The sequence below is a fragment of the Quercus robur genome, chromosome 10 (genome assembly GCF_932294415.1).
Source record: "Quercus robur chromosome 10, dhQueRobu3.1, whole genome shotgun sequence".
Taxonomy (NCBI): domain Eukaryota; kingdom Viridiplantae; phylum Streptophyta; class Magnoliopsida; order Fagales; family Fagaceae; genus Quercus; species Quercus robur.
In genome coordinates, this window is record NC_065543.1 from 28,481,495 (window position 1) to 28,504,620 (window position 23,126).

The 23,126-nt window shown below is 38.8% G+C and overlaps 1 protein-coding gene across 1 annotated transcript; it reads left to right on the forward strand.

Moving 5' to 3' along the window:
- The first annotated feature begins 2,486 nt into the window (after positions 1-2,486).
- On the forward strand, positions 2,487-5,503 carry LOC126701684 (nudix hydrolase 18, mitochondrial-like). The gene is made up of 5 exons (XM_050399990.1): positions 2,487-4,354; positions 4,507-4,603; positions 4,708-4,791; positions 4,887-5,015; positions 5,108-5,503. The coding sequence occupies exons 1-5, from the start codon at positions 4,077-4,079 to the stop codon at positions 5,186-5,188; spliced, it is 669 nt and encodes a 222-aa protein (XP_050255947.1). The 5' UTR covers positions 2,487-4,076; the 3' UTR covers positions 5,189-5,503.
- The last annotated feature ends 17,623 nt before the right edge of the window (positions 5,504-23,126 follow it).

Sequence of the window (23,126 nt, forward strand, 5' to 3'; positions counted from 1 at the left end):
TTTTTTTTTTTCACAACACAGTTCAATTTTTAGTTGAGCTGAATTAATAGCTACCATTAATCCAATTTTTGTCTCTTTTTGTTCTCTTCTGTATAATTCCAGCTAGCAAGTTTTATTTTTATTTTTATTTTTAGTTTTTAAAAGAAAACCTCCTTCATTTTTATGCAAATTAATATGATGCCTTTTAGTAACCTAGAGCTGTGAAAAAATAAGTGTTTGTTTTTTATTATAAGGTATATTTGTAAATCTTTTATGCAGAAATAGTTTTGTTAACAAGAAATGTTTGGTACTTAAGTTTTCATACTCTTAACTAATTGAATTAACAATTAAGAACGACATCCCTGCTTCATGTATTTTTGCAATAGTTAATCCCTCTTTGCATATTGCAATCATTTTTCTTTTGGTCTCTCATTTTGCAGTAGTTGAAGAAATCACTTTACTTCTTTATTTCTTTTGTTTTTCCTTTTGTTAATTCTGTTTCCTACTTACCTCTTCTCTTTTAAAAAAAAAAAATTCTTGTTTCCTTTCCCTTCTTGTAAACAAATACATCATCCACACATTATTAATTATTATTACTCGCCAAAATTCTCAAAAGAAGAGACTTCGGATATAAAGAAAAAAAAAAAAAATTATGGACAGCAACACGACACATTCCATCAAGCAAATCCACTTATCTTACCTGACGGGTCAAGAACTCAAATCCTTTTCTACTTCACAAATTTCGAAAATTTTCTCACCCTCTCTACAGTATTCACAGCTTACAGAGAGAAATTCATAGAAAACCCAAACTAGAAAGAGAGCGAGTGCGTGTGTGTTGAGAGATGAGAGATGAGAGATGAGAAACTAACCCTGTACGTGAATATAGAAACCCAGCTGGTCTCCATATGACTGACTAAGGCACCAGCTCGCCGCTTTGATTTGAGACTTTTTCACAGTGACCACCATGGGCTAGCTTACCCAGGAGGGCTTCGATGGGTGTTGAATCCGCTATTCTAGTTTAATTTTCCGTTGACGGCGGCTTACGGTGGCAGAGCCTCTCTTTTTCTTCTTCTTTTTTTTGTTTAATTTTAAATTTGATATCAGCTTTAACTTTTTACATATGCATTCCACGGGATTCATTAAAGTTTCTTTGTTGTTGTTGTTGTTGTTGTTTTTTTTTTTTTTTTTTTTTTTTTTTTTTTAAATAAAATTTTACGTAAAAGATAAATTTAATAATTAAGGTATTAGTCTATTTAGTCTTTGATTATATATACATGTTTTTTTTCTTTTAGTATAAAGGATTTTAGACTATGTATACATGTTATGCCTAATTCATATTTTTGTTTTCAAGAAAATATAAGTAATTATAAGTATTTTTTTTTTCACATATATCCTCCATTTAAACTGTCTAAAGTATATGTATTGGTGAGTTTTTTCCTTACCATTGTAATTATTTCTTTTATATTACTTATAGTTTAATTTGTATTGTTTTAAAATTTTCAACGTGATCTAAAATTTGTACTTAAAAAAAAATTATTAAATTTAGTATTTAAATATTTTAATTTATTATGATTAATGTGTAAGTTATTTTAGAGTATTATTTGAATGTGGATATAAAGATTTCTATTCCATTAATGATAGTGTAAATAGATATTCTATTAATAATAGCATACATATTATTTATAAATAAATTATATTTTCTAATTTCATAACAAACAAAAACAATTGAATTTTAGCAAAAAGGATATGCTTCTAGTTAATTTGATAAGTGTTTGTGCATGCTCTTTGAATAAATTACAAATTTTTGGAATCTTTCTCTCACTCTTGAGAGAGAGAGAGAGAGAGAGAATTCTTTTTTTTTTGCCAACGAGAGACAATTCTTTTGGTATATGTTAATGTATGTATTAACTTGCGCAAGGGACAACCCTAGTTTCGCTATGACATAAGCCTTCCTGTGCCTTATTATAGGTAGGGCTGTCCACGGGTCGGGTCGGATCGGTTTTGGACCCAACTCGGACCCGACCCGCCGGCGTCGGGTGGAAGGTGGAGGGACCCGAAACCGACCGTCGGAGTCACTCGGTTGGGTCAGTTTTGGGTTCGGGTGGTGTTCGGGTCGGTTCGGTCGGTGTTGAGAGTCGCCAGATCCTGCAAATGTCGCCGGAATCTTCAAAAAATTCGCCGGAATCTGCAAAAACCCAATAGATCTGCACCAAAAATCGCCGAAATCAGCCTGAATCTCCTCGAATCTCGCTTGGATCTCCTCAAATTTCGCCGGATCTCACCAAATCTCGCTTGAATGTCGCCGGATATTGCCAGATTTGTATATAACGTCGGTCGGGTCGAGTGGCTCGGGTTTTGGAGAAGAAAACCCGCCACTCGACCCGCCGGCGTCAGGTCTTGGGGTCAGAAACCCGTCACCGACTGTCGGAGTGGTCGGTCGGACGGTTGCCGATTCGGGTTCGGGCGGGTTGGTCGGGTTTCGGGTTGGGTTGGACACCCCTAATTATAGGGCTTTCTTGTCCCTCTTGTGGGTTTTTTCCCAACCATAATGAGGGATTTTCTTTGTACGTATTCTCTATGGGTCTCAAGATAAACAATAGTTCTAGTCCATATCTGATACAAATTTGAACCCCCTTGCCCCAAATCATTTGAATTTAAAGATTTGGAGCTCAAATAACCAGTGGTTTCAACTTTTGAGTCCCTATGCTTTCATAGCAGGGTTGGATTTCTCCACTAGATTTGATATGTTCCCTTAGACACCAATGACTTAAAGGTGGATTCTTGGAGAGTACGAATATGATGTTATTTTAGCCTTGTATTCATGTTTAGTTTGAAGACTTTGCTCTTGTATTGTTGTTTTTTAATCTTAAATTGTAGATTTGGCTTGTATTTTCTCTAAAAGTTAGTCGATCTCCCCAAATTATTATTTTTTCTTTTCTCTTTCTTGTAATTATTTTTTATTAGAATAAAATAATTTCATTTTCCTAGAGAGAGAGAGAGAGAGAGGAGTGTTTGTGCATGCAGCATGCTAACGATCCTTTGATCTAATAACATTTCTATACTTGTGGGGGGTATATTCTCACCTCCAACTATTGATAATCTTAACTTCTACTATATTTTAGTGATTTTCATATGTTTAGATCACTTTCTTTCTTTTATAATGTTAAAAAGATGAAAAATTTCATGATTTTCTACAATGGTTGTAAGTTGTGATTGGAGTTACTTTCACATAGTCCAATTATGTGGCTCATTGGTTAATATAACTACAAAAGAGAAACCAATTGGTGATTTAATGTAATAGGAAAGTGTGATCATAGGGTGAACACCATATAGTAGAATCTCATCCTATCTAAACAATAATTGTGAAAAGAATTATAAAAATTGTTGTGTGTGTCCAATCTCTAATCTTATCAATCTTAAAGTTAAAACGACCTTATTCTCAAAAAAGAAAAAGAAAAAAAAGGGTTAAAACCACCTTTTTCAACGACATTGAGCAAACTAAGCACTTAAAAACAAGACTAAGCTAGGAGCGTGGCAATGGGTTCGCCAGGTGGGGGTGGGACACTAAAGAAGGTAAATCTTACACACGACAAAACAATAATCACAGTTACAAGTGACAACTCCAATCTCAATTCTCAACCCATCCTAGTCCTCATTGTCCACTCTCCAAACCGTGTCCCCATGGCGTACGTGTGAGTTGGGCCCCACAATTTAATCAAACAAAAACCGAGTAGTGTGACTTAACAGTTAACAGTCTTCCTACTAAAAACGACACAAACGCGTCACACACCTCGCTCTTGTTAGTGCTTCAACAGTTCCAAAACGCTCTTTTTCGAGAGCGACAACACACGCACCTCTCATATAAACCCGTTCTCAACAATCACTATGTGATCGCGTGGGTTTTCCGTAACACTCTTACCCCCTCAGTTGCATCTCTTATCCTTAAATAGGAGAGGCCTTGAGGGATTTGGCAATAGGTTGTTTACGCTCTACAATTATATAAGCCTCTCTCTTCTCTCAAAGCAAATTCCAATTTCAGATTTTAGAGAGAAATTGTTTTTTGCTACTCTTCTTCGTTAATCGTTGTGTGGGTGAAAATGGGTCTTCTCCTTTCAAAAAATCCTTCAAAAATTGTCTTGCTTTCTTATTTTTTGAACCCTATGGTGCCTAAGAAAGTAAACAACAATCACTATGTGAAGAAAGTAAACAACAACATGGTCTCCCTCGTTGCCCGTACAGGAATGCATTTGCAGAGATATGACAGCGTTGGGACGAAGAAAGTAAACAACGACATAGTCTCCCCCGTTGCCCGTACAGGAAGGCATTTGCAGAGATATAACACCGTTGGGACCGTTGGGTATCGCCAAGTTGTTGGGTATGTCATATATTTTCTTCTTTCTTCTTTTTCAAAATAAAAAAAAAATTGGATCTTTGTTTATATAAATGGAGAATTTTCTGTGGAATCTTTGATTTGGGAAAATCCTTTTGAGTGGATATTTGTCTAATGGATGAAAAATTTATGTGCAGATGCATTCCTTACAGATACAGAAAAACCAATAAATCTGTGGAATTAGAAGTTCTTGTGATCAGTTCACAGAAGGGTAAAGGAATGTTATTCCCAAAGGTACTATTTGCTTTGGCCTGTCGTATGTGGTTGTTTTATTTTCTTGTTCTTGTTAATCCACTTGTAATTTTACAATATTCACTAAACGTTCTCTATCACTACAGGGAGGATGGGAAATGGATGAGGATAAGAAAGCTGCTGCCCTAAGAGAGACTTTCGAGGAAGCCGGCGTTCGGGGAGTAGTCGAAGTAAGTATCTTTATAGCAAGTTTTCATTGAATTTTGTCTTAAATTTTTGTTTCCAACATGTGGTTCTAATTGAACTTTTCAAATGTAATTTGCAGGACGAATTGGGTATGTGGATTTACAAGAGCAAAAGATGTGACACAATGCATCATGCTTACATGTTCCCTTTGCTTGTCAACGAGCAGTTAGACCTATGGCCAGAGCAAAATATCAGACAACGAAAATGGGTATGTGTCTTACTTTTTACATTGCAAAATTCAATGATTTGTGATTACCACCATTTCAATGTTCTAAATATATTTTGTGCTGTGTTGTGTAGATGACGGCGACCGAAGCTAGAGAAGTATGTCAACAAGGGTGGATGAAGGAAGCTTTAGATAAGTTAATAGGGGACCAATGACAAATTCTAATTTATGAGGAAACAACTCGTACATAGAAAACATTGCCTTGTTTCTTAACTAAGAATTTTGATGGGGCAACAGATAACCCAGCATCATCAAAACTCCAAAATTTAACAATATAGAGTTTGAAGAAAAGTTGTATTGCTGCTGCCCTTATAAACTCTTAGTACCCTTTTTATTTTTTTTGAGTTACTTTTCGATTGAGACAAGATTGAAACTTACAGGATGTAGTTGGAAGGTTTAGAAACAGAGATCTTGAGATGTACAAATTTTGACCCATTCTTTCAATTCAATCAACTTCGATTCTTTTATTATTGTGATTATGTTTAATCTGTGTTTTGTGAGTTCTGTCGATTGCATTCACATTTGACATTACTAATTGAAGAAAGAAATTAAGTTAAGAATAGAGCACTCCCACAAATGTACAATGTTATCATTGATTATGGTACGGACTCCTTGAAAATTGAAATAAAGCTTTGTGAGGACAACAGCATCGTTTCAATTGATTCCAGACGGTTTTTCTGGTTATAGTTTATACTGTTGATAGCCATTTACTTATTTTGAGCATCGGAATCCTTTTACCAAATTATAATCTTTTAATTTACTAAGATGGTTGGTACTTGTAGATCATAGGCATAACAGGGTGCTATATTTATTTGAGGGTTCACAAAAATGGTTAGCATATAATATACCTTCTCCAATTATATGTTAAATTTTCAAGGCTTGGACACACATGTTAATAATTGTCAGATCACATGAAGAACTTGAACTCCTAGCTACTATGGGTGAGTATGTTGTGAGAGTTTTAACTATCTGGCTAGAAACATTGGTTTAGTGCCTTTGCATTGGGGGCTAATGGAAATGAATCCTCATCTTGAAACCATTGGCGGAATTCATGGGGATTCATGTGTAGCTCTTGAAAAGGGAGTCGGTAACCATTTCACTTCTAGTACATGCCATGGCTAAGTTATAAAAAAGATACCATATCCGCTTCATTTCTCTTTCAAGGCATACAGAGACGACAAGAGCTAATCCTCGAGCAATTCAGTTAAGGGGAGAAATCTCTTAGGTGTGGCATGAAGTTTTTGATTAGGAAACTTGAACATAGGATTTCATGGATCAAATTAGACATGAAAAAACAGCTAAACCAACCTATAGTAAGTAATATCTCTAGCTTGATTGAGATGAATATGCTTTTGCTTGATTGAGAAGAATATTCGTTTTCTTGGTAATGATTAGTGGTAGATATACTGTAAACTGATGGGGAATATAATGGACTAATAATGGTTTCTTTCAGTCATTCGAAAATGATGGGTGACGTGGTGAATAACGGGGCAAGACAGTGATAGGTTAATAATCAGCTTTGCCTAAAAAGTCATTCTGACATCCCATAGCTCATAAGCATACTTTTGTTTTTATTGCCAGAATTATGAGTAAACTTGTTTTGTATGAAATACGGGTCTATATCATAGCAAAGATTAATCTTAATTACAGTCACAGATAAATGAGGTGAGCCTTTACTTTTCGTCGACATCTTCCCTGTTTATGTTGGGAGATGATTTTTTTTTTTTTGAAAACTGTTGTTATGATTGAAAAAGCAATTTGGAGTGCAAACTCAGCAAACTCTTTGTTGAATAACTAGGGGCTATAGATATTCCTATCTAACATCAAATTCCTGTTTTGGGTTAGGTTTGAGTTAGAGAAGTAACATAAGGGAATAGCTTTCTTTTTTTTTTTTTTTTTTTTTTGGTAAAAAAGGGAATAATAGCTTTCAGTCACAACAATTTCAACAAAATATTTCACAATATGACTATTGGTTAATAATAGGCAATTGAAGAAATATGACTAGTGGTTAATAATAGGCAATTGAAGATATTTGAGAAACTTTGGTTTATCTTCTAATGTTTATCTTCTCGACAGACTTTTTCCATACTCTATCCTCTAACCGCTTTATCTATTTGGCTTTCTTTCAATGTCAAGATAAGAACAAATAAAAACCTAACTATTGTATAATTAAATAATACACCTCCTTTTTATTTTATTTAAAAAAAAAAAACCTAACTATTGTGAATAGTACGACTTGAACGGTTCAGCTATGTTATACTATACAGGAAAAGTAGGTAGGGATATTCCATGTAATTCAGACAAAAATAATTGGATAATTTTTTTGTTTTTGTTTTGTTTTTTTTCATAATATAATCTCTCCGAGACAAGGATCGGAGCATGCTAGTCAGAATAAGAGGCAACAGGAGCAACATGTATCTTGTCCTTATAAGGAGCTTGAAGGATTTAATTAATTTGTCTCTGTGACTCCATGCCAATTGTTCATTTGTTTGTATTACATATTAATTTGTTTGTATTAAAGGGTTAAAAAAACCATTTCTATTACTTCCTCTATCCCATTGTGGGGGCCTTTTTGTATTGTTAGGCCTCAACCCCTTCTGTTGTGCTACAGCCCGTTAGTCTGAGGTAAGAGAGTTGGAATTGGCCTTGCTAAGACTATGCCTCAAGCTAGCTTGTGCACAAGTCAGACTTACCCAATGTTGACAAGTCCGAACATGAGCGCTATGGGCTGAACATAAGGTGTGGTGACAACAGGAGTAACTTTTACAAGTGTTACAGCAAGAATATATTACAACAGAATATACTACAGCAGAATAACTATGATAATAAAATGTATCAAATAAAGTTAACACCGTGAAGAAAGTTAATAGAGTTATGGCAAAATAATACAGTAAGTAGGAATAATACCATAGCAGAAAAAGGTAAATAACTTAATAATTTCTAGCCAAACGGTGGGTAAATCTTCCAATAAACATAACCAACGAAACAACTTGTTTGCTGGGCTATAGGCTGAGCTTTTTAGCAGAAGTGAACCCAAGAAGGGAACCAATCTCCAACGTAGGTAACCTCAGCAAAAGGCTCCTGCCTTAGAAGTTACTCACTCTGGAGAAAGGGCCTAAGTGGTTTGAGTTTCGATTTACAATCTTCAGAGAGTGGGTCTATCAAGAAGAAGAGAAAATGTGGTCTATTGATGCATGCCTCTATTCCTACTTCCTTACTTTCTCTCTAGTCTTCTTTCTCTCTTTTCTTTATCTTTCTATGTTTTCTCTTATCTAATCTTTTTCTACTTCTTCTTTCTTTCTCTCCTTACTATTCATGGATACCATTTTTTATACCGCTTGCCATTATAGAATTTACCTCTTTTGTCCCTCAACCGTTTTTGGCTTCTTGTGGGCATTTCTCTAGGACTGCTCACTATCTTGTCGGCTATCCAACCATTACCTCTATCCAAAGTGTGTTGGTTGCACCACTCTCCATTTCTAGACAAAATTACTTATCTTGTTCCTCACCTCTCTCTGTTCTTGTTCCATTTCAATGGATAAAGATTAAGCTACCTCACCATTTACCTCTATGGCATGCATTAAGTGATCCCAGCCCACACTTACCTCTTTTGGGTGAAATGCCATCCCAATAGGACATTCCGTCAAAGAAACTTGGGCGGGAAGCCCAGAATAAACCCCCTTTTCTCCCCACCGCCAAACCACACCCTTTGAATACCTTGACCCGTGGCCCACCTTCCATGTATTGATTGGGTACAAGTAGGTGGTGCCCTGGTCCTTTGTGCACGCTCCACTCTGCTTGCATTTGTTTCTTTCTGGCCTTTACACCATTTTCGCTACTCTTGCGTTGTCTGGTTCTGCTGTGTGTACTAGTTTGTGTTTATCCTTTATGGCGTGGAGGATACATGGGCTTTTGGGCTCGTGTCTTCTTCCTTTTATCCCTTCCTATGCTGGGTATCGTCCAGGCGAAGGCCTTTGTCCCCATAGCCTGCTGGGCCTCCGTTTTTGTCTCTCTTCTTCATGGTCGTGGGCCTTTTAGCCATTAATCCTGTCATACTGCTTCATTGTGTTTGCCACAGCCTTATCTTGCCTTTACTTCTCATTACCCCCGTGGGCTTGCTAGTTGGTGTTCCTGCCATATCAGCCTATTGACCCACTAATTCTCTCCTTTGGGCTTTCTCGGCCCATTTACTACGTCATTTCCTCTTATCATTTTTTATGGACTTGTTGGCCATCATTCTTGCCATGTCAGCCCATTGAGTTTACCACTTTATTCCTTGGGCTCCCTTGGCCCATTTACTTCTTCTTTACCTCTTTTTACTCCCATGGGTTTATTGCTTCATTCCTTGGGCGTCCCCAGCCCATTTACTACATCTTTATCTCTTTATTACTCTTATGGGCTTATTGACCCTTATTCTTGCCATGTCAACCCAACTAAGTTTACCACTTTATTCCTCGAGCTTCCTCGGCCCATTTACTTCCTCTTTCCCTCTCGTTATTCCCATGGGCTTGCCACTCCATTCCTTGGGCTTCCTCAACCCATTTACTTCTTCTTTACCTCTTGTTACTTTTATGGGCCTGTTGGCTATCAATCCTGCCATGTCCACCCACTAGGCTTGTTACCTTTTTTTTTTACCGTTTTGCCCTCTTTTCTTTCCCATCTCCCTTATTGTTAGGCTTCTTCTACTACTAGGCCTTTTGTCAAAAATGGGCATCAACACCCATATTGTTTGTTTTCTATTTTATTTTACTTAAGTTAGGGTTTATTTTCATTTTGGCTCTTTATCCATCAAAATTCTCATTTTGACCTATCATGTTTAATTCATTTTCATATTGATCATTTACATTTCAAAGTTTTAATTTTGGTCATTCATATTTGATTCAATTTAATGTTTGGCCCTTTACTTTCCAAATTTTCACTTTTATGAAGGGACAAACAAAAAACTAAATCAAACATGAAAGGAAAAATAGAAAACTAAATCAAACATCAAGGGTCAAACTAAAAATTTTGAAACGTAATGGGTCAATAAAAACAATCCCAAACTTTAAGGGTTCAAAAGTGTATTTTAGTCATTTTATTTGAGAAGTTAATAAATACTCTATTGATAATTTTTTTTTTTTTTTTAAATTTACATCAATTGAAGAAAGCCTATATGTTTAAGCAGAGTGATACCTATGTCAAAGTACTGGAAGAAAGTGCTTGACATAATTTTTGACACAAGTCAGCATAACAAAAAAGTGTGACTAAAGTCATTAGTGTAACAAATGGTGTGGATTATATCTTGGCCATGGTTCCATTTTAGTACCATTGGTAGTGATCTCGTTTGCTTGAAAAAGAGGTAGTCGAAAATCGCCTGTATGGGACAGAGTCATTTTTGGGAGTGATGAAGCACATACAAATGTTGAGATGTCATCCATTGAAAAAAAAAAAAAAAAAAAAAAACCCAAAATCACAATATAAGGCAATTTCACCTCATGGAGCCTTGCAATGGAAAACCTCCTAAAGCTTATTTGAATGAAGATATAAAAAATAATAAATAAAAATGATGAAGAAAAAAAGCATTTGGTGAGTTTTACACCCTCGGCTCCTGGGACCTTTTTGACACCAACATTGAATTAAAGGGAGACATCCCTATTGCAATCTGATACCATCCAGGCTACTCCTATGTTAATACAAATTTTAACAAAATGTTATATTTATCGTTATTGTGGGCCTCTTGTGTTGTTGAGTTTGGGTCTTTCCTACTGCACTGTGACCTGTTACCTGTAGATCTGAGGTAAGAAAGTTGGGGCTGACCTAAATGAAACTCATTTTAGGCCAGTTTGTGCAAGAGTTGAGTCATCCCAATATAGACGCGTCTTGGTTGAGGCATTGAGTGTACGGTGTGCCCACAACAGAAACAGCTGTTACAGATGTTATAGTAGGAATACAATACGACAGAATAACTAAAATACTAAACAAATAACATTAAAACTTAAATAAGGGGAAATGGCTTGATAAAGTTATGGCAAGATAATACAACAGTAAAATAACGCTACAACAGATAGTTTAATAACTGTAAATTGTTCACCCAGCAAGCATGAATGAAAAACTTGTCTGCCATAAAAATAAGCTTAGCTTCTCAGCAGATGGGAACCAATCCTTAATGTGAGTAACCTCAAAGAAGGCTTCTGCCATAGAAGTTATGCACTTTGGAAGAAGGATCTAAATGATTTAAGTTTCAATCCTTAATCTCCCAAAGAGTGAGTCTGTCGAGAGGAAGATAAATTGGTAGTCTATTGATGCATGCTTCTATTTCTACCACTCATGTTTCTCTTATTTTTTGTATTTTTTTTTCTTTTCTTTTGTTCTACCTCTTCTCCTTTTTTTGTTCCTCTTCATCCCCCTTGTTACTATTCATAACCACTACTCTTTATACTATCTGCCATGGTAGGATTTACCATTTTTACCCCTTAACTACTTTTGACTCCTTATGGGCGTCCTTCCGAGATTGCCCACTAGCCTGTTGGCTGTTCAGCCACTACCATTGCTCTAAATGTGTTGATTGCACCACTCCCCATTCCTAAACAAAATTAGTTGTCTTGTTTCTTACCTCTCTCTATTTTTCACTACTTTTATCTAGATAAGGATTAAACCTCTCCATTATCTACCTCTTTGGCATGCATCAGGTGGTCCCAACCCATTTTACCTTTTTTGGGTGAGATACCATCTCAGTTTGAGCGGGAACCCGAAAATAGACCCCCTATTTCTCCCCACAGCTAGATCATACCCTCTGAATCCCTTAACCTGTGGCCCACCTCCCATGTATTGGCTGGGTATAAGTAGGTGGTGTCCTGGCCCTTTGTGCATGCTCCACTCCATCTGAATTTGTTTCTTTCTGGCCTTCACACCGTTTCTACTGCCTCTATGTTTGTTTGATTTTGCTGTACATTCTGGTTGGTGTTTATCTCTTATGGCGTGAAGGATGTGTGGGTTTTTGGGCTCATGTTCCCTACCTTTCATCCTTTCCTTGGACTGGGTATTGCTTGGGTAAAGGCCCTCACCTTTCTGCCAAGCCTACGTTCTTTTCTTTCTTGTGTCCATGGGCCTCTGGGCCCTGGATCCTGTCATACCACTTCATCATGCCTACTATAGCATTACCTCTCTTTTTATTTCTTATTACCAGTGGGCTTACGGGCTGATGCTCCTGCCGTGCCAGCCCACTTTCCACATCTTTACCTCTTTTGGGCTTTATTGGCCAATATTCCTGCAGTGCCAGACTATTTTATTCATCGGGCTTCCTCGGCCCATTTACTTCTTCTTTACCTCTTTTACTCCCATGGGCTTTTTGCTAGATCCTTTGGGCTTCCTTGGCCCACTTACCACATCCTTACCTCTTATTACTTTTCAGCCTTATTGGCCTTTAAGCCAACCCAATGAATTTACTAATTCATTTCCTAGGCTTCCCCAGCCCATTTACTTCATCTTTACCTCTTATTATTTTCATGGGCTTACTACTTCATTCCTTGGGCTTCCTCAGCCCATTTACTCCCACTTTACCTCTTTTGATTCTTATAGGCTTGCTGGCCATTAATCCTACCATTTCAGCTTGCTAGGCTTGCTTCCTTATTCCCTTACTATTTTCCCTTTCCCACTTTTTCTATATTGTTGGGCTTCTTCTGTTGTTGGGCCCTTTGTCCAAAGTGGGCATCAATATTCAGCCCCCTGAGCATATGAATTGCAGGATATGTAATTATTTTTTGCAGTTTTTTTAAACAGTAGGCCCCACTTTGTTTCCTTTCTTGCCATGAACAGACTTGTCTTTTCAAATTTCCCAGTTTAGCAGTTATTTTGGAACATAGTCTTCGCTTCATTAATATGATGCTTCTTTTAATGGCTGACTCATTGCTTCCTTTCACGTCACTTTTATTGTCCTTAGTCTCTTCATTTTTCACTTTCTCCTCATTCTTTCATAACTTCTTCTTTTCCTTTCCCTTCACCGTCTCATCTTCCCAAAACCTCATTACCCATTATCTTCTCCATTCAACCCTCTACAATGTTGCCAGTGAAAGGTGATAGTTCTTCTCGCAGTAAAGGGAAAGAGGCTGCCACCAATGATCTGCCTGCCAAAACCATGGGCGATGAGGATCCCCATTCCAAATTGGACCGTTTCGAGGAGGAGGAAGGAGTTCGTAATCTAGGTAGTGAGTGCCCTCCTCTCATTAACCCATGGTATGATAGCCATATCCATTTTCCTGTGGTACCCGATGATTACTCGCCTCGACTGTCGAGCCGTGTGTGACTTTCCATTTGCCGCTATGATACTGAAGTCTCTTGGGCTCCTTTGGCTTCCTCCATTCTTGACCTCGACAACCACCAAGGAACCTCACTATTCATGCCCATTCTTTTCAAGTTTGAGTAGAGTATGTCTTTGGGTTGGAAGGAGTAGATGGACACAGAGTTGTCCGATGTGGGTTTTATGGCGGCATTATAACAAGCCGGCACGTTGAAGGCCATCGTTTCTTCCCGGTGTTTGTCCAACTATTAGGATTTGTTCAACTTTCGCCATTTAGTCCGTCGATAGTGTAGCATCACCCATACCTTCTTCCTTTCTTGCGGCGAGATCACCGTAACCTTAGAGGATGTGGCGAACCAACTATTGCTATCCATTCTCAGTGATATAGACCCAACCAATATTGAGCTTTCTACCAAGGAGGAGGCTGTGGAGGCTGAGCTGAAGAAAAGGATGAATGGGAACATGAAGCTGTCGCACTAGGTTGATGCTTCCTCCAAGGCTTCCACCATCATTCACTGTGCCGCCTTCTGTGTGAGACTGCACCTCCGGCCTGTTTTTTATGGTGTTGGGCCAAACCCACATGAATGGGTGGGGTCGTGTTATTACCTCTCAAAATGGACGTTCGATTGATTATATTTTCCCTTTTAGATTAAGGGTTTTACAATGGAGTCGCTACTTATTTAATTATTGGAAAAAATAAGAAAACTGAAATTGAAAAATTCCTCATTTTATTAATTTTGAAATTGAATTTACATAGATCATAGAAAATTACATGGCTTTGGTCCAAGGTACAATTTAAGATAAAGTACATGATTTTGTTTCCTAGTTACAATTTAGAAATTGAAAATTACATGGATAAGCATTGATCTACTAACCCTTAATCTAAATTCGGAGGCAATTTTACAAGGTGGGAAGGTGTTAGGCACCCACCTTGCCTTGTGTAATCGGTCTTTTAGACTATGGTGGCCAACATTCATATCATATCATCCAATATGTCAATCAATTTGCATGTTGAATTTAATGTGTGTGCATGTGATAAACTCTAATTCAATTTATTAAGTATTGCATTTGGATTGAAAAATAAATTCTAGTGAATGTGTGTGGATAGTGATATCCTAGATTCAAGGATTTGAAAGAAGTATGAAACAAACATCTTTTACATTTTTTTTTTTTTTAATGTAGATTTAAGATCAAAACTAGTGTTATGCATGAACATGTGATAAACAATTAAGAACATGTGAAGAACACATAAGAATATTTAAGAACATTCAAACATATTCAAGAGAATTTAAATAATTACTATCATATTTTAATCTTAAATTCACATCATGGCAACATAAAAACAAGTTAGGGAAATGGATTATACCTTCATGTAAGATCCTTACAGTGGATGAGGAGACTCTTGGTGGAGGTCCTAAGGGTGGAGGAAAAGAAGAGTTAGGAGAGAAAGAGTGAGTCTCACTCAATAGCTTGAGTCTCAGGAAGACCAAGATATGACAAGACTATTATACTTCACTAGAACTCAAGAGAGGAGAAGAGAGAGAGTTTTTTGTGTCCTTTGGAATGGAGGAGAGGGGAGGTTTATATAGTAGTGGTTGAGGAAATATGAATGGAATGTCATTTAATGAGGGTTGACAAAGAATCATAAACCTAGACCTCATTTTAGCCTTTGAGGAAATCTAGTGCATTAAATGTAGACATTGGTGGGAGTGAGGAGCAAGCAAAATTCAGTTTTCTCGTAGCTACTGTAACAGCCTATAGAGCTAAATTCGAAAAATCATATTTTACTCAATTATGATCGGAATTGTCTCGTTTTTGTGCTCAAATTGAAGCCCTGGTATCTAGTTTCTGGGAAAATTAACCTCATTCACAGATTTAAAATATTCCGAGAGATACAATGAAATGGTGAGTAGAGGTCATTTGTTAGAAAACAATTTCATCACAATTAGCATTAATAGATCCCAAATTAGTTTCCAATTAACATTAATAGGCTCTAATCACTCACATTTCAGACCTAATTAGTTCCAAATTTATCCTAATTAAAAGATAATTGCACAAATTACTCATTAAATGATTAATATTTAACTATCTTGTTAATTAGGTATGTGCAACCTTACCATAAAATGTAGTCCTAACCAATCAAATTATGACACATCATTAATCTCAAATTAATTATACTTATAACCAATTGAAATCAATTTTTCATAATCACAAATAGTCAGACACAATTTGTGATAGTGCATCCCAGTCATTAAAACTTAATTTGATGATAACTTTCAATCTGTGGTTCGATTAGGGCTTATGACCAGTCAATTTGATCGTTACAATATCAAGATCATTTTGGTGAAATGAGATTAAGGATCTAATGATTAGAATCAAAATACATATTTTCAAGGCAAAATTACCCTTTTTCTCTCTAGGTGAGGTTAAATACGGGTTGCAAAATGAGGTGTCAACACCTTCGCCACGTTTTGGCTTTGTAAGTTTATCTTCGGTTCTCATCCCCATTATGTTGTGAAACCTCTTTACTTTTGGTTAGCCATAAAGATTTCTGTTGGGATGAGTCTGCCATTGGCCCTTATGTTTCTGGATCATTTGTATGTACAGTTGGCTATTCTGTAGAGTGATAAGAGGCAGGCAAGTTCTTGCCATATTATTACTACCTCCGCCCACATTACCATATTGCAGCACCTATTGTGGGAGCATTGTGCCAAGTATTTGGCTAAGTGCAAGTTAGTCTACTTTGCCAAAGAGAAATACCAGTCTTGTCCAAGAGTGATTACCGATTTCTGTGGCCGTTTTGCTTCTGATTTTCCATTGGCTTACTGCTGAGTTGGGTTGAAGTCGTTTGGGCACCCTACTATAGAGTTCTTTGATAAGAGAGTTGGCTTTTCTTGGAGAGCTTATAGAGATTTGAGCAGTGGATTCACTTATGTTGATTCAGTTATGAGCCCTTTTATGGTCACTGCTAGGACCACCACCCCGTTAACTGCTTTTGATGAAAGGGAGATTACATACATGGCAGCCACCAATGCTGGGTGGTTGCCTTATCTGGCTAATGAAGGTATCCGCTATGTTCATTATTCTGCCAACAGAGTGAGGAGGCACTTTGGGCTTGATCAGGACATACCTGATGACTTCACTGCTATCTTGGAGTCTACTACTTCTGTCCAGCCTTTCTTGCGCCTTGGTGCCTTTGAGTTTTGGAGCAGGCACTTCACAACAAGTAGTCACTATTCCAAGTTCTCAGAGAGAGGGCCTTTGTACTGCTCAAACGCACGGGTATTGGCAGGCCATGATGATCATTTTAGCTAAGAATTGTTAGGTGGCCATGGGTTTTCCCTTATCCTTCCTGAGGGCCTTCATGCCATTATTTCTGCCAACCCATTGTTGTTGCTTCCTACTAAGTCTGTGGTGGCATATGCTAGGAAGCAGAGCAAGTCTGCTATATTTTAGTGGTAGGAGATAAAGAAAGAATGGTACTTGTATGCTGTTGAGTTTCCTTTGGGTTGGGAGAAAAAAGTAAAGGTGATGAACCTTCCTATACCTGCGAAGAAGGGCTTGGTGTCTTGGACCGACAAGCCCAAGTCTGCTAGGAGAAGTGATGTCTCTTTCGAGACTTGTTTTGATCTTGTTCCAATAAGGGAGGCCTGCCCCCTATCAGCAGCATAGTTCTCGAGAGCTCTCTTCCTCCTTCTGCTCGTACCTGTTCCAGTAGGTGTTCTACTGTAAGCAAGCCTAAGACTTCCATTCTAAGGCCATCCTTAAGGCCATCCGTGGATGCTCCTCCTTCTAGTAGGACCCGTGGCAGTAAAAGGAAAACATCTCCACCAACCCCATCTGCCACTACCAAAAGGAGAATATGTAATCTCTAAATTTTATTCCCTCTTTATTTTAGTTATTCATTGGGCTTTCCTGCTGCTAACTCTATACACGTGTTTTTTTTTTTCTCATCTATTGGCAGTCTAAACACAAGGAGGATACTTCGGCCACTCGCCCTATATTGCTTGATGAACCTGAGTTTGAGGTACGCTCTTTTCCTTCTCCTTATTTAAGCATGCATCTTCATCTTCTGTAATTACCATATACTTTCTCTCTTCTTATTTTTGCGTGTTTGTTTATCTCCTTCTCTGCTTTAATATTCTTCCTTTAGGTTGATCCCGAGTCCCGTTCTGTTTATCACCTTATGAGTAAGGAGGCTCTTGCTACTGCTAGTGCACCTATGGAGGGCTTTTTCGACAGGGTAGATGTCGTGACTGAGGCCATGGCTTCTACTTTTGTTGCTGTTGATACATAGGGAGCTCCTACTAAGGCTTCAATCCCTCCATCTGAGCCCATTTCTGTCGAGGAGAGTACCCAGACCGAGAGGGTTGCTACTAGGGAGTCTGCCCCTATTTTAGTCGAGATCCCCACTCCTCAAAAGGGAGTTACTCCTGCAGGGGTGTCTTACACTGAGAGCACCTCTCCTGCTACTCCTCTTGTTATATCTGCCAGCTATCCTTTCATCACCCTCACCTAGGCCGTGAAAGGATGGTTTTTCCTTAGTGGTTACCCTGTCTTCTATTCCCAATTCTACCACCCGAGGGCCTGATGCGAACTTGTCTTCAGACGAGGGGTCTAAGGAAGTCCTTGAGGACTTCGAGGATGAACCTGTCATGAAGACACATATTTTTAATTCTGACGAGGACAGTGATGGTGATAAGCAGAAGGCCGAGGCTATGAGTATGTGTCATTTACTTCTATCTAGCCTTCTTTTTCTTCTCTTTCTATTATTTCTCAGCATATCCCTTTTTTTTTTTTACTTCATATGTTATTCTGCCTGGCAGTCACGGACATACCTAAAGGATCCAAGGCTGCGGCAGATCCTATGATGCCTACAGTCCCTACTTCTACAGTACCCGTAACCGCCACTTCTGTGGGTCCTAGTAGTCTCCTTACCTTCGTATTTTCTTCAATTAAAATCTTCATCGTTGCACTCATCTCTTCCCTTCGTTCATTCTTTACGAGCTTATGTTGTACCTCATGTTCTCTTTCAAGTTCGTCTCCTATTGAGGTGGCTCCGACCTCTCGGTTTGAGGTTGGTGGCAGTTTTGCCACCATTCCTGACACTGTGAGTGAGGCTGTCGCTTTGACCAAGCTAAGACCAACGACTTCGACCCATTGAACTTTTGGGGTGCTAAGTCTCCTTATGTTGATTTTCATGGCTTCTGGGTACTTGAGGAGTGTATCACCCACTTGAAGGCAGTCTATAGCAGCTGTAAAGATTTCATGCAGGGATTCCTTTTCGACCATTTTGCGAGGGAACACTTCCTCAAGTTGTTAGGGAGTGTGATGAATGACATCGAGCATAACTTCATCGACACAGTTTCTGCAAAACAGATTTTGCAGTGGAAGGCTACAGTTGAGGAGTTGATTAGCATTGGATTTGATGTAGTTTTTGCTGGACCACTTATGAGAGATTGCTCCGACCCTCTTCATGGAAAAGGTCCAGCTTGCTGTGGAAGTCATTGATGCTCACATTGAGAGTTTAAAGACGGAGGTGGCAGACTTAGAGGCGCGTTGTGAGCGTCTTCTTTCTTGTGTTACTGGCTCCAACCGCTTTGAGGATCAGACCCTTATTTCAGACCTTTGATTAGACACTTATTCCTTATGTAGCTTTTTTTTCTTCCCTTGTGTTTACTTCTTCCCCACACTATACACTTCACACTTCTAGCACTTATGACTTATTTTGATAAGTCTGATATGACTTATATATTTTGGGTTTGTAATCTATTATGCCACATCTGCCACAACTACTATTATGTTTTATGAAACAATATATTTTGCTAATACTTCATGCATGATCTTCATTACTTACTGTCTTTTCTTTTAATCATGAATTACAGGCAAAACATGCTACAATGCTTTCTTATGACATTATCCCATGCAACAATGGTCACTTGGAGGAAAGAAAAAAAAAAAAAAAAAAAAAGAAGATGATTGATTACATAATATTTCCTATGCATAATAGCGTTTCAGCCACTTGCCATTAATGGGGTCCATTAAATCTTTTCTATCCATCTGGGCTAAACGATAGTGTCCACTTGCATGTGCTTCCCTTACCACGAAGGGTCTTTGCCAATTAGGTGAGAATTTAGATGGTCCTGCCATACCTCGCCTACATGGTCTGCTATTCTTAACACGATTTGTCCTTTCGTGAACATTCTTTCTTTAATTTTCCTGCCATAAGCCTCAGTCATCCTTTGCCTATATCTGCGGCTACGCTCTTGGGCTTCCTCCCTCTTTTCATCCAACCCTTCCAGGTCCTCGCACATTTCTGCTGTAAAGACTTCCTTCTATTTTTCTTTCTTTTGTGTTTGCATAACCCTCAAAAATGGTATCATTACTTCTATTGGGCTCACCACTTCCATCCTATACACTTAAGAGAAGGGAGAAAATCTTGTGGTAGATTTGGGCAACTTTGATAAGCGTAAAGTGCATCTGGCAGATGCGTTGCCAACTTTCGCTGTACTCCTGGCTTATTTTGCTATTGATCTTAATGAGGGTTTTGTTTGTTGCTTCTGCCTACCCATTTCCTTGCAAGTAATAAGGCGATGACCCGTGATGCTTCATCTGATAGAACTCTAACATCTTCCTCACTTCTCTATTGACAAAAGGGGTACCCTTATCGCTTATAATTTTGTAAGGTACCCCAAATCAGACAATTATATTTTCTTTAATGAAATTTGCCACAGCTCCTCCAATGACTTTGCGGAGTGGTATGGCCTCTGCCCACTTGGTGAAATATTTTGTAGCCACAAGGATCCATATGTACCCGTGGGAAGGTGGATTGATTGGTCTTGCCAAATCAAGCCCCCAAGTGTGGAAGGGCCATGGAGTGACCATGCTATGCAAGCTTTGTGGGTGAGTATGGATCAAATTGGCTTGCATTTGGCAACTATGGCACTTTTTCACAAATTTTGCTGTATCCTTCTTCATAGTGGGCCAATAGTAGCCCATTTGTAGTATGCACCGATACAGCTTATTCTTTCCCTGATGCTCTCTGCATTCTTCTGTGTGCACTCCCTTTAACATTTCACCAATTTCTTCTGGACCTAAACACCGTAGTGGGTCCCCATCATATCCCTTCTTAAAAAGAATTCCCTCGTGTAGGAAATAACAGGTTACCAGCCTCCTGAGTTTATATCTTTCTCCATGCTTCTGTGGCAGGATACCTTCTATCAAGTATTCTATGAACAGGCTTCTCCAATCCTCCGTGGTAAACATGGCATGGCTCTCTTCCCTGTCTATAGCCAGGTGGTAGGCTTCGCACTGGGTTTGGGTTAAGTCTACATCCTTGCCTATGCTTGACCATTAGAAACCCACTCTCTACAGTCTTCGGTACAGGCTGATCTCGCCGCAGAACCCATAAGTTCTGCTATGCACTTCCTTCAACTTTCTTTGGACCTTTTCATGTTCCACAAATCTTGACAGAATTCCTCCTAGCATTCTGCGATATAGCTTCCCTCTCATCAGGACATAGTCCATTAATGTCTTCAATTCTACCACGTCTTCTTCCTTTAACAGGGCTTCCCTGATGGGAGCCCTTCAATCCTCCTCGCATCCTTGCTTCTCTGGAAACCTTTCCTGAAGTGTTTCAATTATGGATTCCCTCCTTTTGTTAATCTCAACTCTAGTACTACTCCCTTCAAAGGCTATTTATGAGCCTAACACGGCCAATGCATTTGCATATCAATTATCGCTCCTTTGAGTGTGCTCTATTTCAAATGTACAAAATTTTTCCTCCATTCTTTGAGCTAGTGTCCTATATGGGGCTAGGCTCCCCTTGGCTTGGTAGACTACCAAATTTGAGTCACCCACCACCTTTAAGTGTTTGATACCCATTTCGAGGGCTGTTGCCAACCCTGTCAGGTAGGCCTTATACTCCGATGTATTGTTTAAACATGGAAATTCCAATTTGAATGAGACTGCCACGGTCTCTTCACCATTGTGATAAAGGACCACTCTTATGTCTTCTGAGTTTGCTGTAGAGGAACCATCAAACTTCATGATCCACTATTCTTTGGCCATTTCTGCTGTAGCTACTTCTCCTGGTACCTCATCATTTAGCGGGAATTCCTCTTCTCTTGGAAATTGAGCCAACAGGTCTGCTATGGCCTGACTTTTCACCGCCTTAGGTGTTCCCGCCTTCAAGTCATTCTGTAATAGCTGTAATAACCATTGACATATTCTGCTGGACAGAATGGGTCGTTGGAGAAGAGCTTTGATCGCATGGGATTTCTTCTTCAAATGTACCTCGTAAGCCAGGAAGTAATCACGTAGTCTTTGCAACACATAGAAGATTGCCAAGCATACCCTTTTCGCTCAGGGATAACGGGTCTCCACATCCCTCAGGGCACGACTTATGTAGTAGACTGATTGTTCAATGCTGCCTCCATCCTCCTAGGTTATCAAAGCTTCGATGGAAGACGAGCTTGAAGTTAGGTAAAGCAGCAACGGTTTTTTGCGGATTGGGGTTTGTACTGTGGTGAGGTTCATCATAATTTACTGTAGCTTCCAAAAAGCTGTCTGCTATGCTTCAGCCCACTCGAAGCCTTGTCCTTTCTTTAGTAATTTCATAAAAGCCAAAGTGATTAATGCTAAAGTAAAGATAAACCTCCTGATGTAGGAGACTTTACCCAGGAAGCTTTTCAACTCCTTGACTGTGGTTGGTGGCTTCATGGTGGCTATTGTCATTGCCTTAGCTAGGTCTACATCTATCCCTCTGCTGTGAACGAGAAATTCCAAAAATTTCCCGGCAGACACTCTAAAGGTGCATTTTAGTGGGTTCATTCTTAGCTTGAAAAGTTTGCATCTTTCAAATACCTTTCTTAATACCTTGACATGATCTTCTTGCCTTCTCGATTTCACCACTGTCGTCCACATAGTCCTCCAGTTATTGGTGCATTATGTCATGGAATATGGCAGTCATTATGCACTGATAAGTTGCACCTACATTTTTTAGCCCGAAGGGCATCACTATATAGTAAAAGTTTCCAATGGGTGTCCCGAAAGTAGTTTTCTCCGCATCCTTCGGTGCCATCTAAATCTCGTTGTATCCGTTAAATCTGTCCATAAAAGAAAACATGGCATTTCCCGCGGCAGAATCTACCAGCAAGTCCATGTTGGGTAATGGGAACTCGTCTTTGGGGTAGACCCAATTAAGATTTCTGAAATTGACACAGCACCGTATTTGCCCATTTTTCTTCTTCACAGATACAATGTTGGACAACCACCGTGGATGTTGGATCGGTTTGATGAAATCGGCCACTAGAAATTTTTGCACTTCCTTCACTATCTGCTTCTCTATTTCAGTGTGAAACACCCTCACACGCTGAGCCACTAGCATGGCCTCAAGATCCACATTGAGTGTGTGTACTACTAGCCCTGGGTCTAGCCTAGGCATCTCACTGTAGTTCCATGCAAAAACATTTCTGAATTCTTTTAACAGCAGGATCAGTTTTGCCTTTTCTTCTTCTAACAACTTTGAGCTTATTGAAATTGGTCTTGGCTTTTGTGGTTTCACGCCCAAGTCAATCTCTTCTAGCTTTTCTTCTGCCATTACTTACACGTCCTTTTTTGTCACAATCTCCTTTTCACTTTCCGTGTCACTTTCTTCCCCCGAACCATCTTGGGCCACACAATATACTAGGCTTTTACATTGTGGCCCCCCTCGCACCTTCATAATTTATATACTATCCTACCGTCAGGTGTTTAGACCCTAACACAACGTGGCATACTGCTTAGCTCTGAAGTTGGCACTTCTTTCTTTTTCTTCT